The sequence below is a fragment of the Perna viridis genome, chromosome 4, assembly GCF_037379345.1.
Source record: "Perna viridis isolate PV_CMFRI_1.1 ecotype Kerala chromosome 4, ASM3737934v1, whole genome shotgun sequence".
In the NCBI taxonomy this organism is placed as follows: Eukaryota; Metazoa; Mollusca; class Bivalvia; order Mytilida; family Mytilidae; genus Perna; species Perna viridis.
The window spans coordinates 1,878,280-1,895,942 of NC_142448.1; the positions used below are offsets into that span (position 1 = coordinate 1,878,280).

The following is a 17,663-nucleotide window of genomic DNA, read 5'->3' on the forward strand; positions in this document are numbered from 1 at the left end:
TTGAAATCATCACTACAGAAGTTTTATGGTCGCCATCATGAACTCGTGGATCGTTACGATGTATCCATCTGCACCATGAAAACTGATTTGTTCATCGTGTCATAGTTTTCCTTTCATCCTTTGTCTACCCCGGACTTGACTTTTTATGAGCAACTCGGCGGGTGTTTCTAGAAAAGCAGAGGACGCTTACCCTACCGGTGCACCTGGTCCATGCTCCCAGTTTTTAGTGGAGTCCGAGTTGCTCATTTGCTTTTGTTACTTTGTATGTATTATTTTAGTTATTCAATGTTCTTTTGTTCTTTGTATGTCTGTTTTCCATGTTTGGTCTTGTCCCTGGATTGCTTTCTTTTGATTTTCGCTAGGACTTGGTTCCCTTGATTACTCTTCCAGGAACTTCACATGTAATGATAGTTTACAGACACAGATCAAAAGATCATACACAATACTGGTAAAAATGGTTAAGATTTTGACCAGAATGAAATGACAAGTAACGAACGGTATCCAATAAGATAAAATATTACATTGACAGACTAACAGACGGGTGGACAATTTGACAAAATGCATATATAGTGACAGATTAACGAAATGCTCGCAATAAGATAAACGAATACATTGGCAGACAAATAGACGAACGGACAATGTGATTTCTTTAGCCCGAAAATTTGCTTCTGGAGGGTGTGTTAAATAAAAATAGAAAAAAAAAGCTTAAATCAATGCAAAATCGACAATTCACTAAACTGTTATAATAACTTTTGGATTGAAGGAAACAGAAAGGCACCCCATCCAAGTATGAATAAAGTCCTATTACTCAAAATCATATATAACCAAAAATGAAAATTAAAATAAAGCTTACACCGAAAGAAATAGGCGGCATATATCATGGCATATCGGTGTTTGTCCTTCGCTCATGAATCGGATCATTTTTTTTTCGATGCAGTCAATTTTTACCACTACTTTTTTTCCTAGCTCCTCGCTTTGCGCCAAAATTCTTGACAGAGTTATTGTTCTTTATTTCTAGTGATATCTAACCAATTTATTTGGCGCCACCTGGCGAATAGAACTACTTTGAGTCGCGGATGACAATTCCGGCAATTTTTTCAAGAAGAAATTCTCCTCTATACATCCGAGTCGATATATCAAACAATGTATATGAAATAAACATTAGCTCTGTAGTGCTTTTAAAATCGACATAAATAAAACACAAGACATACACATTAACTTAAAGCAACATGACATACATTATAAATAACATGCAAGTAATCAAGCACACAAAAAAGCACTATAATAAAAACAATGCAGACTAAATTTAAAAGCAGATGTTACTAAGCAGCTAAAAGCATTAAAATTAACATGCCAGCAAGATTAAAATAATAAATTGAAAGATTTTAGGGGGATGATGTTGCACCTGTCAGTTGGGTAAGCCAAACTATTGTCAAAAGGAACAAGAACATCCCTTCCCCTCCCACTTATTTATCAAACTTTAAAATTGATCAAGGCCCATGTCCTCTCTTAATTCATTTGGAAGTTGGTTCCACAGTTTAGCTGTTCCATAGCTGACAGAGTGCAGGCCATACCTGGTTGTGTTTACTCTTGGTATGTTCACCAAGTTTGCATACCTAACAGAGTAAGAATTTAATTTCTTTAACAGTTATCATATCATGTAAGTATACAGGAGTAAGTTTGTTTATTATTTTATATACATGTATAGCTAAAAATCTCAATTGTCTAACTCTTAAGGATGGCATCTAAGACTTTATTAACAACTCTTCGTGTGTACTTTTATCATCATTATAAATAAAGCATAAAGCTCTTTTTTAGATCTTTTCTAACGTTTTTTTTTGTACAGCTTTCATTAAAAAAAATGCCAAACTTATGGACAATAGTTGAAATTTGCCAGGATAAAAGAATAATATATTGTAAGTTTACCAAATTTACTTAGATGATTTCCAATTCTTTTTAATACATTTAATTGTTGTGATGCCTTTTTACATATATTAGAGATGTGGCTATTAAAGTTAAATTTAAAATCAAATGTTATACCAAGTAGATTTACCTCATCCTCTCAGAGGATATCATTACCATCTAAATTAAAAATAATGTTCTCTTTTTGAGTCTTACTGCCAATCGTAATAGCCTGAAACTTGTATGTGATTATCTGAGAACCATTTGATTAAAATACTACTCTCCTGTTCCAGAGTATTTACAATATCTTGTAGATCATTGCTGCTATATGATAAAGTATTGTCATCAGCATAGTTATATAAGTCACTTTTCGAAATGAAGTGAAGGAGTAATCAAGGTAACCAAGGTTGTAGCGGTAATCAAAAGAGTGTAATCCAGGGACAAAGACCAGACATGGAAAACCGACATACACAACGTAACTAAAATCATACATACAAAGTAACAAAAGCAAATGAGCAACTCGGACTCCACTAAAAACTGGGAGCATGGACCAGGTGCACCAGTAGGGTAAGCGCAGAGTTGCTCATAAAAAGTCAAGTCCGGGGTAGACAAACGAGGAAAGGAAAACTATGACACATTGAACAAATCAGTTTTCATGGCGCAGATGGATACACCGTAACGATCCACGAGTTCATGATGACGACAATAGAACTTTTGTAGTGATGACTTCAATCTTGTAGCAACATAACCCTGCTCCAGAAGCCTATTTGTTAGAATTCTAGCGCAATACAAAAAGTCTGCGTAGTCTCGGCAAGCTCTGTCATAACGTATGAGTTGTGATATGAACACTCCATACGCAGGTGCTGAAGGGATGTTGCCACAAATGAAAGGAAAGTTGACAATTTTGAATGAAAAGTCATCACGTTTGTCGTAAAGTGAGGTCGGTAGTTTTCCTTTACCATCGATTTCTAAGTGTAGGTCAAGATATGAGGCTGACCTCACAGTGTCTATAGTATCCTTTATCTCAAGTTCTTTGTGGTATATGCGATGTATCAAATCCCCAAAACTAGGATTGTATAAAGATAATACGTCATCTATAAAACGGAAACTGAGATGAAAGGATCTAGCTAAACGATATTCTTTCTTTCGGATCAGATCAGCTATAAAGTCAGCCTCATAAGAGTGAAGGAATAGGTCAGCAAGTAGAGGAGCACAATTTCTTCCCATTGGAATGCCGACCGTTTGTTGAAAAACGCGTTCACCACACTGGACAAATATGTTGTCGATTAAACATTCCAGCATTTTGTAAACATCTTCCTCTGTATATTCGGAAGATTATTTGGAATTATTTCTTACAAAGTATGAGGAATCTCTACCAAGAACTATATATTTGTATCTAGGTGTACCATCTTTTATGGAAAAACAACGATGTATAATGTTTTTAAGTCAGGGTTTTAATTGAGTATGTGGAATAGAAGTATACAGTGTTGAAAAATCATATGTTTTAATGCTATTATATTCTGATAATAGTCTTGAACTGATTGTCTCCAAAAGATCTTTCGAATTTTTCAGGATCCACATTGAATTAATACCACTACGGGAGTAACAAGTGTTGTGTTAGGACTGCAAACCCTCTTTAACAGCTGTGAATATAGAAGTTAAACGTTGAAAGAGGTTTGGTGGTACATTTCGCAGATCCAGCTATGTAACGTTGTTTGTGTGGATTCTTGTGGAGTTTAGGAACCCAGTACATAGACGGTAAATTACAGCCATCGTCCTTGGTAGAGAGACCAAAAGAGGATAGCACAGATTTATGGTTTTCCACAATTTTTTCTTTGGAGAATGTGGTAGCAGTATAGGTTTTATCACTGCTATTATTTTCTACGTCTACCTCTAATAATAAACATTGGATGTAAAACGTCTTGCAGACAAAAACAATGTTGTTTTGGGCTTTGACTGAAATATATCGATAATAAAGATATTAAAAAGGACAGGTCCCAATATTGACCCCTGTGGAACCCCTTTATAGATGTCCAAAAAAAAGGACTGCGTATGGAACCAATTTTAACACACTGCTTCCTGTTTTAAGATAGCTATTTAATAAAGATAGGGCATTTTCAGACAAACTATAACTTTTCAATTTCAGCAGAAGAGATCATGTGGTAGATAATCAAACGCTTTTGACAGATCCATCAATACAGCAGCAGTGAACTTATTCTTATCCAAAGATTTACGCCAGTCTTCAATAATTTTGATCAAAATATCTTGACAACTACAGCCAGGTCTAAAAGCAGACAAGAAAATGTTAAATCTGGTTTAAAAAAAATCACATATCTGAGATTCAATAGCTCTCTCATAAAGTTTTGAGATGGTTTGTAGTACACTGACTGGTCTGTAGTTTCCCTTTTCGAGTGTGTTATTTTTCTTGTGAAACCAGTAGCTTTTTTACATTTATTTTGTTAAACTGTTTTTTTAAGTGTAGTTCATTTGCATTTTCTTTGATGTTTCTCTGTTTTAGTAATGCTGGGGTGGTTGTTATCTATTTTAGTAATGCTGGGGTAGTTGTTGTCTATTTTAGTAATGCTGGGGTGGTTGTTATCTATTTTAGTAATGCTGGGGGTGATTGTTAATGCTTTTTTATTTACGGAATTACATTTGAAAGATTACGCAGAAACCGAATTTTTTTATAGACAAATTACTTTCAATTATTATGTATGCCAGAAACGGCGATCGAGGGACAACAGTACTTTCCGGAACTAATGACATTTCCAGTTTTGCATCCAAATCTACACTTTTCCCGCCACTTTTTGACGTCGGTTTATACTTCGAGTGTTGTATGTTAAATATGAAATGAGCCATAAACATACAGGTTCATGAACTGATGACAGTCCACTGGCTACAAACTTCAGAATAGCATTACAAAAATATTCTGTTCTGATTATGCCTAATATACCAGTTTCAAAACGGAAGTCAGTTTTAATTTTTGGAAAAGGTAGAAAAAAAATTCCTGGAGGAAATGCGTTATTAATAGGATTAGGAAGGTTCAACATGAATAAACTTCATCAAAAGATAATATTTATGTACATATATATTTCCTATCATGAATTATTTTCCTCAGTGGCTTGTTGACGTTGGTATCACAGCATAAGCCATAACTTGTTTAATTAAATTGTAGTTAACACTCAGAAATATCTGGAGGGAAGAAAACTTTTATAAGCACAATACACACAGCTAATAGTCAGTACTTTGCTGTCCAGGTCTTGTCTTATTATTGAGATGCATATTTCTTTAATTTTGTCCAAATGTTTTACCCCATGTACATGTTAAACAGAGTACATAGAAGAAGAGTTATCTCCCATGTTGCAATATGTAATACATTTTTAATTGGTAAAGGGCCTGATGTAGTATGAACCATCAGTGCAAGATTCTTAAAAGTAGTGAAGAATATTAAATTCTCTCTTTCTATTAAAGAAAATTGGGAGACGCATAAAAAATTAATGTCCAAAATATTATACAGGGTCAAGGCAAGGTCAGATTCTACATGCAAGGCTTCTCTTGAACAGCAGCTTCCTTAAGAAGCATCTGTTCCTGCAAAGTATTGTAGACTCTCCAAACTGTTCATGTGGTCATGTCGAATCAACCTATCATTTTTTTTTTCAGTGTCATCAGTATGACCAGCTTTGTACTTTAACTTTAAATACACTTAATTATCCTATCGATATAAATTTGCTATTGTATGGGTCTGATATTTGATAAAAATATTTCTGTATTTGAAAAGAGTTAGAAATAGTAGCCTGCCTGTCAGCCCAAGACTGGCTATTTTTGGCAAGGCTGGCTAATTTTAGCAAAAATTTATGTAGCCATATAGTAAATATATTAAAAAATTGTATTCAGGACCGGCTAGAATTTGATGGAGCTTCCTACCCTGATTTAAACTTGTTAAAAGATGCATTGTTCAGAGCAAATGCTTCTGTTTTCAATACTACTTTCATTCTTGTTTACACAAATTGTATGCAGTTACATAGAAACTCATAGGTCTGGTGTTTCAGACAGTAGTCCTTAGGTCAGATGAAACTTTCAGATACTTTGACCAGTTAAATTTTTAAAAAAACCATGTTAACCCGTGCAGGTCCGGGTGTCAAAAGAATAGGCCTGCAACAGCACTAAGCTTGTCGTAAAAGGCAACTAAAAGGTGCTCAGAACCCTAGCCGAGGGCTAGGGTGCTCTGCCCACAGAGCAACTGGGTTGTGTGCCCCAGGTGGTGGAATGGGGTACCACTGGTGTGTTACATGCTGGGGTTGTCAGGCTGTAATACAGAAAACCTGACCACAAACCATAGTGGTGTGCACCATGTTGGGAAAGATGCCACGTTTCTCGCACATTAAAAAACCCTACTATGGTATTCTCCCGGAGTAGGATCCATAGGGCTCTGCCACAGGAGGCTAAATTGCCTGACCCTACCCACCTCTCCCTACCTGTGGCAATCAAAATTTCTCGACCCCACTGTCCTTGTGTCCCGTTCCATATTTCATATCATCATCATTTCATGTTCATTTTATCATCCACTTCATGTTCATCGCCTGAATATAGCTGAAATATTGCTGCTCGGGCATTAAACCCCAACAAACAAACAAACAAACAAACAAACAAAAACCATGTTTGTTATTTACCTTCACAATAAGAAGCTTTTGATTATATTAATTATCCATAATGTTATTGTGATTATTTCCAATAATAAATTATAAAATATTTTTAATTTCCCAATGCTAGTTTTGAATTCAAATCAGAGCTGTATTGGATCAGATTTTATTTATCATATTTATCAAAATTTATAAATTTCAAAATACCTAAAACACTGGTGCTTCATTCCCTTTACTGCATTTGGTAGAACCTCTTAGCAATGCATTTGGCTTCCTATTTTGATTGTTTCCCTTTATTACACATGGTAGAATCTCTTAGCAATGGATTTGGCTTCCTATTTTGATTGTTTCCCTTTATTGCACACGGTAGAACCTCTTAGCAATGGATTTGGCTTCCTATTTTGATTGTTTCCCTTTATTGCACACGGTAGAACCTCTTAGCAATGGATTTGGCTTCCTATTTGGATTGTTTTGTTTTTGAGTACTTCTTGTATACAATTTATTTTTAAGTCAAAATGTTCAATATCTTTCTATATATTTGATTGTAATGCTCTTGATGAGAGGTTATTCCTTGAAACCTGTCTGCAGCATTTCAAAATTTACAATATACATGTATATGCTTGGTATTTTTGTATTCAAAGCTTGATAACCTAAATAAAATACTATTACAAAATGTATTTAAACCATATTAATTACATGTATATATAAAAAATATATGATAGTTTTGTATAAGGAAGGCAGTCATAATTTGTTCACGTTACTGTAATCACTACGCAAAAATTAAATCATAATTTACTGTACTCAAATATTTAAATGTATATTAAGCGTACATATTCAAAGTTTTTTTTAAACAGCCCTTTTCTTACAGATGTTATAGATGTGCCTGAAAATGAGCTACACTGGAGAAAAAGTAACCATGCAGCCATTTTGTCTACCTTACCAAGTCACCAAAGAATTTCACCTGCCTCAAATCTTGCAGCTAATCTTGGCAAGTCAGTTCAAGACAGGCGAGTAAGTTTACACCAGTTGTGTAGTGCTACAACATTCTACAGTGGGTTACTGATTGATGATGAGGAGGAGATCGATACAGTCAGACGTATTTCCAGAATGTCTGTCAAGGAGCAGGACTATAAAACTGAGATTGAAGACAGAAAGGAAAGTATTAAATGCCTCACAGCACCTTTACATGTCAAAAGAAAGTTTAGGTAAGTTTGCATGATACACATCTTTTTTATTGATTGGGTATATTTTTTTTTTAAATTCCCTTTAAAACACACTTCTAAAAATAGCTTTAAAATTATTTTGTATCCCCCCCTCTAATATTGTTTGTCCTTTCATCCATTACAGTTCTCTGTAACAGATTTCTCAGCTACAATTTAAGGGTGGTAAATGACTTTTGCATAATAATATGTACTAAGTTGCCTCCTCTTTCCAGACTTGTACTTTGTCTCCTCCTTCCATACATGTGCTTTGTCTCCTCTTTCCAGAAATGTGCTTAGTCTTCTCTTTCCAGACATGTACTTTGTTTCCTCATTCCAGACATGTGTTTACTCTGACTTTTTCAGATGTGCTTAGTCTCCCTTTTTCAAACATGTGCTGTATCTATCCTTTTCCAGACATTTGCTTAGTCTCCTTTTTTCAGACATGTGCTTAGCCTCTCCTTTTTCAGATATGTACTGTATCTATCCTTTCCCAGACATGTGCTTAGTCTCCCTTTTTCTGACATGTGCTGAGCCTCCCTTTTACAGGCATGTACTCTATCTTTTTCGAGGTATGAACTGTGTCTCCCCTTTCCAGGTTCCTCACCCATCTTTATGGTTGAGTGGGGCTTATACTTAGCACAACATAGTGTGCAACATCATGTTAATGATGAATTATGACTCACAGTAAATGCAGGAGTCCAAATTTACTTTCAAGAGTGGAAGGTCCTGGCCTTTACAAATTTAGAATTAATGGTCAACTTTAATGAACTTAAAACCCCTCAATAAAGTGTCAGTGAATAAAGTTGGTCCTGGATCTGGGGAAATAAAGTTTCAAAGGTCCTTGGTCATAAATTGTGCAATTTAAACCCGTCTTGATAAAAAAAACTTTTAATTTTCATGGTAAAAGTATTTATCTACTTCTAAGGGGGCATGACAATTGCAATAGAACACAACAAGTGATGTAAAAAATTGCATGCATAGCATAGGTAATTATGTAGCATTGTCTAATTGGTTGAAAGCAATGTTCTCCCATAACAACTACTGACATCATATACGAAAAATCATTGAAATTTCTACCATGGTGGATACCAAATGTTAAATTATTCCAAAGAAATCATAGTGAGAAAGGTTTTATAACTCATGAAATTAGATTATTACAATTAGTTAAAACCAACATCATGACAATATCACAGAGGTGACATGATGTTGAAATTAAACCATTTGATATTTTGCAGTACTCAACTTTCACTCATCCTGAGTACATATGTGTAAATATACAGAAATATCTCCCATATTAAAGTTTAAGATAACTTATGTTGTATTGATAAACTATTATTGATATTGGAGTGATCTATCTATTTTACACTTGTTAAACTTTATAATTGTTGACTTTAAACTAGGAAGTACTGATAAAACTGGATTTAAGTATAATTTATTACTGTTAACATGTCTTTATTGGTAGATTGGCCAATGTATGCCTCAATGTCATTGCAATATACTGTCAAATATATGCCATAGCCAATTTAGTGTAAATGTGTTAGTGCAAATAAATATTGTCTTGTCTAATATACATACTGGTTTATAAGTTGAAAGCATTTTTATTTGCCTTTGTTTTTTATTTATATCACTGAAAGCAATCAGTTAAAGAAATGGTTGATGGTTATTTCTAAGAGTAAATTTTTGTTTTGTTTCTTAATTTGATTCCCTGTTGATTTTTATGAAAAACTTCTTAGTGGTCACAAATTATAATTAATGGCTGATTAACAAATTATACTCCGAAGCTGTAATTATCCCAAAATCTGTTCCGCTGTGGTACATTAAAAACATGTACTAGAATTACTTAAGGTAGGAGGTGGGGCCTCATCAAAATAGTTTAACCCTGCCTTTGTCAGCCTCCTTTGATTTTGGTTTTATATATGTTAAGTGTATTGTGGTGTCTGTTTTACTGAATTAATATAATTACAGGGCCATTGGAAGCCAGACTTAAGGTATGGGAAATAATATCTCACTGTTCATTGAAGGCACATAGAATGCCTTTTGCTTTTTTTTGTTTCAATTTAGTAGAAATAACTGTTGTTGTCACAATCCCACTTTTTTATTTATGTACAAAATGTAGTAATATAAAAATAGGAGATGTGGTATGATTGTCAATGAGACAGTTATGCACCAAATGCTAGGCAACTATCAATTAAACTTCTGCCGCTCACCACACGGTCTTAAATGATGAACAAAACCAATACCATAAAGCAAGCTGTAAAACACCCCACAATAATTGACACTATTCATAAAAGATAAAAATCAACCGAATTTATAGAAGAAAAACGTTAAACCACTAACAATGAACATAAAAAAAAAACAACCACTGGACTACAGGTTCCTGGCTTGGGACAGGCGCTTAAAGAATGTGATAAGTAGACATTTTATGCAGGTTTTTATTCTTTACTTGTGGAAGGTTTTCCTAAATGGAAGTTACTACTAAAATGAACTAAGTAACACATGATTGATAAGTTTCATTTTCTCTCATTACAATCTTTCCTTCTCGGTATAAATTTTTTTATCAGTTGTGCATTGTCATAAATTTTTTTTCAAGGGCTATGCAGAACTGCCAACACATTCCAGAGGTGGTTGGCAGTACAATCTTATACAATAGGTTCAATCGATCAGTTGTGATTATTTCTTAGTTTGAAATTTTATCTAAATGGGTAGACAAATGTCTTTGCAGAGTCCAGAGGATTAAATTGCAGATAAAACTTTGTTGGTAATGTCTAAAAACTTGGAGTAAAGTGTTGGAATTTTAATTTATTAATGAATATGCCTGTGAATAAATCAAATCGTTAATTGAACAGTTAGCATAGGATATAAAAATACAATGTCAATAAATTTTTTGATAAGGCATTTTTAGCTGATAAGCAATCTTCTGATAACAAAATGGACCACAGACATAACTATTACTCAAGTTATGGAGGATATGACAATGGTCAGCTTAGTGATGAATTCGTACAGAGAGACCCCTTAAGGAATCTTCATGTTCAAGGTCATTATGACACAAGAAATAGGGACTTCCATATTGACAGTCACAGTCAGTCTCCAAGAGGATATGAGAGTACTCATCCTGGTTATAATGTAAATAACAGTTGGAAAGCTGATTATAATCCAAGAGATAATGAGAGGGGACAGAATCTTTTCATTGATGAGGATTTCAAGATATTTGAAAATCATAAGGATAGGTCTGACTATTATTCCGGACCAGATACACGATCTCCAACTGGACATGATCCGAGGAGTGATTATCAACACCAAGATATGAATGGCACCAGCAGATACCAACCTCAACAGGGAAAATATGAATCTTACAGAGGTCAATACCAACAACATGACAGTAATGGGCAAAGACATTGTGACGGTGATCCCTCCTATGGTAATAATTATGATGGAAGAAATAGTCACTATATGAGAACTGATAAAAGAGACTTACATGAGGACTTTCATAGGTCTAGAGGTCAGGAAGATTATGACTATAGAAGAGATCATTCTTTTCAGGAAAGAAGCAAAATTCAGAATCATTTGGAGAGAGATAGAAAATTAGATAAACATTCAAATAATGTTAGTGATAGTAGAAATGATTCTCATGACGGGGATGATTCTAATGAGCCTTATAAAAATGGATACAATAACGAAAGTGATATAAGGGCTACTAACAGGAGAAATTACTCAGATGAATTCAATTCAAAGAATGACTTTCATAGAAGTCAAGAACTTCTTAGTGACAGACTAGATGTCACTGTAAAAAGGTCAAGCTACAAAAAACGGGAATCTCAAAATGGATTCAGGGATTCTGGGTTGTATGAAAATCCAGATACAGCATTTTCTCCTTATCCTGAAGACAATGATAGGAGTACTAGTGGTAGAGATCTGTATCACAACTATGACTATGATGAAGATAATGATAGGGACTTATTAATGCCGAATAAACATCAGTTTTCATCAAAAGACAATAGAAGGTCAGAAGTTTATGACAATATTGGTTTTGAGGATGAAGGAGAAAGACCGTCATATCCAAGTCATGTAGATAACATCTTAAGGAGGAAATCTAGAAAGTCCAAAGTAGTTATAGAGGATGGTTCTTTTACTGTTGCATTCAGGAAAAGGAGAAATTCAGGAGACAATAGAAAATCTGCCAGGAGGTCCACACTCATCAGGAAATCTCTCATTCAAGAAGGCTATTTACCTAAACATAGTACTAAAACAATGACATTAAAGGATCGAATGAGAGCGTTGAAAGAACAAAAATCAGTGGAAGGAGTTTCTAAAATTTATAGGTTTGTATCTTTGGTATTTTCTGCTTAGAATGAGTAATCAAGGGAACCAAGATTCCAGTAGATATCAAAAGAATGTTATCCAGGGACAAAGATCAAACAGGGAAAACAGACAACAAAAAAAACATAAAATAACCCAAATAATACATACGAGCGAAAAAAACAAATGAGCAACTCTGACTCCACCAAAAACCAGAAACATGGACCATACCCAACAGGGTAAACATCCTCCACTTCTCTAGAAACACCTGCCAAGTTGCTGATAAAAGGTCAAGTCCATGGTATACAAGTCCACAGTATACAAGTCCATGGTATATAAGTCCATGGTATACAGGTCTATGGTATACAAGTCCATGGTATACAGGTCTATGGTATACCGGTCTATGGTATACAAGTCTATGGTATACAAGTCCATGGTATTCAGATCTATGGTATACAAGTCCGTGGTATACAACTCCATGGTATACAGGTCTGGTATACAAGTCTGTGGTATACAGATCTATGGTATACAGGTCTATGGTATACAGGTCTATGGTATACAAGTCTATGGTATACAGGTCTATGGTATACAAGTCCATGGTATACAAGTCCACAGTATACAAGTCTGTGGTATACAAGTCCATGATATACAAGTCTATACAAGTCCACGGTATACAAGTCCATGGTATACAAGTCTATAGTATACAAGTCTATGGTATACAGGTCTATGGTATACAAGTCAGCAGTATACAAGTCCACAGTATACAAGTCTGTGGTATACAAGTCCATGGTATACAGGTCCATGGTATACAAGTCTATGGTATACAAGTCTATGGTATACAAGTCCATGGTATACAAGTCCATAGTATACAAGTCTATGGTATACAAGTCCATGGTATACAAGTCCATAGTATACAAGTCTATGGTATACAAGTCCATGGTATACAGGTCCATGGTATACAAGTCTATGGTATACAAGTCAGTGGTATACAGGTCCATGGTATACAAGTCTATGGTATACAAGTCTATGGTATACAAGTCCATGGTATACAAGTCCATAGTATACAAGTCTATGGTATACAAGTCTATGGTATACAAGTCCATGGTATACAAGTCCATGGTATACAAGTCAGTGGTATACAGGTCCATGGTATACAAGTCTATGGTATACAGGTCCGTGGTATACAAGTCCATGGTATACAAGAGGAAAACAATGACATGTTGAACAAATTGGTTCTCACGTTGGACACACTTCAACAATCCACAAGCCATTGATGACGACCATAAAACTTACGTAGTGATGAATTTGATCTTGTAGCAACACAACCCTGCTCCAGAAGCACAATTATAAAAAGTCTAGCATGGTACCAAAGTCTTGGCAGTCACAGCAAGCCCTGGGACAAGTCACGAGTTGTGATATAAAAACTCCACATGCAAGCACCGAAGGGATGCCGCCACAGACGAAAAAAAAGTTGACAGGACAGAATGAAAAGTCCTTACAATTGTTGTATAGTTTGTTTAATAGTTTTCTTTAACCATCAATCTCTAAGTAAAGGTCAAGGTAAGAGGCTGACAGTATTTGACATGAATCATGCTACATGGTATATAATATTGTTATGTTTTGTTTTCATACATTGCCTTTCTTTCCCTAGAGACAAAATTCTTCAAGAACCAGAAGTTCAATTGAAGGGATTTGCTGGTTGGCATCACAGGCAATCCAAGGTATGTACATAAGTACATGTGCAACATAAGGTTTAACAACTGTAAATTCAGAAACTTTTTGTGCATTGTATGCCATTGAAGGGCCATGTGAATTATTGCCATCATTTGTCATCCATCGTTGCTAACTATTTTTCAAAACTCTTATCCTCTGACACTACCAGACCAATTAGAACCAATCTTAGTATGAATGTTCCTTAGGGTATTTTGCATAGAACAGATGTGGGGATTTTTGATCTGCTGAAAAATATGTCCATAATTACTAAAAAAAAAAAGAACATAGGGGTCAGACAGAATTCTGACTGGGTAAAAGTGTTCAGCATAAGATCCATCAATGGTCAAATTTTCATGTTAATATGATAACCTAATTTTGAAGTTATTGCTCTTTTTTGACATTATTTCACTATTTTTAATGTTATTTCTTTTAAATAATCTTCTCATCTGACACTACCAGACTAATCAGAATCAATTTTAATATTCTTGGGGTATTCTGCATAGAACTGATATGGGGATTTTTACTCCATAAAAAAAAAGGCTGCACTTTATAAAAAAAAAAACATAGGGACCAGACAGAAGTGTTTTACATATATTACCGAAAATTGTAAGGTTTAGTCAAAGTCTGAAATGTTCAGCATGATTAGATCTATATGAGGTCAAATTTTTATGTAAATCTGTTAAGCCGTGCTGGAGTTATTGCCCTTTTTCAATTTTTTTTTTTCAGTTTTTTAATGTTAATACTTTTTAAAAAAATTCTCCTCAGAAACTACTGGACAGAATTTAATGAAAAATGATATGATTGTTCCTTAAGTATGAGTGTAATGAATTTTTATCCAAGAAAAACATGGAGGCTTTTACAAAAATAGAATGTTGCTTATCGAGCCAGGTGAGAAATTCAAGCTGAGCCTTTAGTTCTAACCCTTCATCCAACCCATTTACAATTTAGAATGCAGCTTCAGCTGGATAGGTTTTTCAGTGTTTAAGTTTTTCAGTATGATCAGGATTCATATACTTGATTGCTGCTAATTTTTTTTTAACCTTTGCAACCTCTTATGGTAATAATTTGAAAAAATTCATATCAACCTTCGAATTTATCCTGAACACGAATTATATTGTGCATGAGCTAAGTGGAACATCTTGCTAATATTCCTCCAATTTTAATGCATAGTGGGGGGATCATGAGCTAAGTGGAACATCTTGCTAATGTTCCTCCAAGTTTAATGCATAGTGGGGGGGATTTTTTGTACGGACACATTTCTTCTAGTTATATTTTCATTTTTCAAAGAACTGGACTGAATTCAAGCAGGCTGCTGGAAATGTGTATAAAGCTTTAGAGTTATGGTCTGGTTCATTCAGAACTATTGAAGGTAAGTTTTGTTTGAATATACTATGTATAAAAAGGCTCTCACTAATGATATCTAGGAAAAATGGAAAGGAAAAGAATGTGTAAATTAGCCAAATAGATGTGTCTACAGTATAGGTTTTTTAACTTCTGTCGGTAGAATTAGGACAGCTATCATAAACTTTTATAGTAGGTAGATTTGGGACAGCTATCATGAACTACTTATGGTTTATATTTCAGGAAGATTTGGGACAGCTATCATGAACTACTTTTGGTTTATGTTTTGGTAGATTTGGGACAGCTATTGTGAACTATTTTTGGTTTATATTTTAGGTAGATTTGGGACAGCTATCATGATTAATTATGGTTTATATTTTAGATAGATTTGGGACAGCTATCATGAACTACTTTTGGTTTATGTTTCAGGTAGATTTGGGACAGCTATCATGAACTACTTTTGGTTTATGTTTTGGTAGATTTGGGACAGCTATCGTGAACTATTTTTGGTTTATATTTTAGGTAGATTTGGGACAGCTATCATGATTAATTATGGTTTATATTTTAGGTAGATTTGGGACAGCTATCATGAACTACTTTTGGTTTATGTTTCAGGTAGATTTGGGACAGCTATCATGAACTACTTTTGGTTTATGTTTTGGTAGATTTGGGACAGCTATCGTGAACTATTTTTGGTTTATTTTTTAGGTAGATTTGGGACAGCTATCATGATTAATTATGGTTTATATTTTAGGTAGATTTGGGACAGCTATCATGAACTACTTTTGGTTTATGTTTCAGGTAGATTTGGGACAGCTATCATGAACTACTTCCGTTTTATTCGATGGTTGATGTTTATGAATCTTTACATGGCTATGATTACAATTGGTGTGACACTGATTCCTCAAGTCTTGTTATCTAATGCTCAGTATAATGAGACTGTATACGATGAAACCCAGTACTGTGCAGAAGAGTATAATTACTTTATAGCTAATAAAACAGACTCAGAGGATGTACCAAACCAAATCTTAGATGTTCTACAGGGAACGGTATGTATAACCAAACCAAATCTCAGATGTTCTACAGGGAACGGTATGTACCAAACCAAATCTTAGATGTTCTACAGGGAACGGTATGTATAACCAAACCAAATCTTAGATGTTCTACAGGGAACGGTATGTATAACCAAGCCAAATCTTAGATGTTCTACAGGGAACGGTATGTACCAAACCAAATCTTAGATGTTCTACAGGGAACGGTATGTATAACCAAACCAAATCTTAGATGTTCTACAGGGAATGGTATGCACCAAACCAAATCTTAGATGTTCTACAGGGAACGGTATGTATAACCAAGCCAAATCTTAGATGTTCTACAGGGAACGGTATGCACCGAACTAAATCTTAGATGTTCTACACGGAATGGTATATATAACCAAGCCAAATCTTAGATGTTCTGCAGGGAACGGTATGCACCGAACTAAATCTTAGATGTTCTACAGGGAACGGTATGTATAACCAAACCAAATCTTAGATGTTCTGCAGGGAACATTATGTACCAAGCCAAATCTTAGATGTTCTACAGGGAACGGTATGCACCGAACCAAATCTTAGATGTTCTGAAGGGAACAGTATGTATAATCAAACCAAATCTTAGATGTTCTACAGGGAACTGTATGCACCGAACCAAATCTTAGATGTTCTGAAGGGAACGGTATGTATAACCAAACCAAATCTTAGATGTTCTGCGGGGAACGGTATGCACCGAACCAAATCTTAGATGTTCTGAAGGGAACGGTATGTATAACCAAACCAAATCTTAGATGTTCTGCAGGGAACGGTATGTACCAAGCCAAATCTTAGATGTTCTACAGGGAACGGTATGTATAACCAAACCAAATCTTAGATGTTCTGCAGGGAACATTATGTACCAAGCCAAATCTTAGATGTTCTACAGGGAACGGTATGCACCGAACCAAATCTTAGATGTTCTGAAGGGAACGGTATGTACCAAACCAAATCTGGTAAGTTTTACAGGGAATGGTATGTGTTGTTATGTATAAGGCAAAACATGAACTGTCATTAAGATTAAGGATGTAATGATTTCTTATATGTTCAAGGGTTGACAAGGAGATGAAACAAATATCAAATTCAAGAGACAAAATTAGTCTTATTATTCATTTGGTACATACATGTATAGACATCTTTAATTTTTTTAAGTAGAAGATACTATGAAGATAATACTACTAATTTATACAAACCATAAAATTTACATTCAAAACAGATTGTCTCAGTGCAGTCTACTAATACTAAACTCCAAGGACGAATGGAAATTTGACTAAAAATTAAAATAGATAATGTTTTAAACTTAAGTTTTTTTATCACTCCACAGGGTTGGATGGAACAGACTGTGCTGTTTTATGGAGCCTATAATAACAGAACAATGTTAGACAATACAACACAATACAACATGAGTTTAGGATACATTCTGGCTGTTGGTGGAGCTTTCCTTGTCAGCTTCTTTCTCATTGTTAGAAAGTATGTGTTGGTCTAAGTGAAGAGAAGTTTAA

General features: G+C 34.7%; 1 protein-coding gene across 5 annotated transcripts in view; it reads left to right on the top strand.

The window, feature by feature from the left end:
- The first annotated feature begins 4,711 nt into the window (after nt 1–4,711).
- LOC148618413 (transmembrane channel-like protein 7) overlaps nt 4,712–17,663 on the top strand; it is a 32,882-nt gene continuing 19,930 nt past the window's right edge. The window contains exons 1-6 of one of the 5 annotated variants that reach the window (XM_088577294.1): nt 4,712–4,894; nt 7,411–7,747; nt 13,692–13,761; nt 15,041–15,122; nt 15,896–16,143; nt 17,486–17,631. In XM_088577294.1, the coding sequence (XP_088433420.1) occupies nt 4,843–4,894; nt 7,411–7,747; nt 13,692–13,761; nt 15,041–15,122; nt 15,896–16,143; nt 17,486–17,631 (935 nt within the window). In that variant the 5' untranslated portion in view covers nt 4,712–4,842. Of the gene's footprint in view, nt 4,895–7,410; nt 7,748–9,375; nt 12,064–13,691; nt 13,762–15,040; nt 15,123–15,895; nt 16,144–17,485; nt 17,632–17,663 lie in introns of those variants that run through there. The other 4 variants (XM_088577292.1, XR_015921369.1, XM_088577293.1 and 1 more) reach the window with 4 other exon arrangements.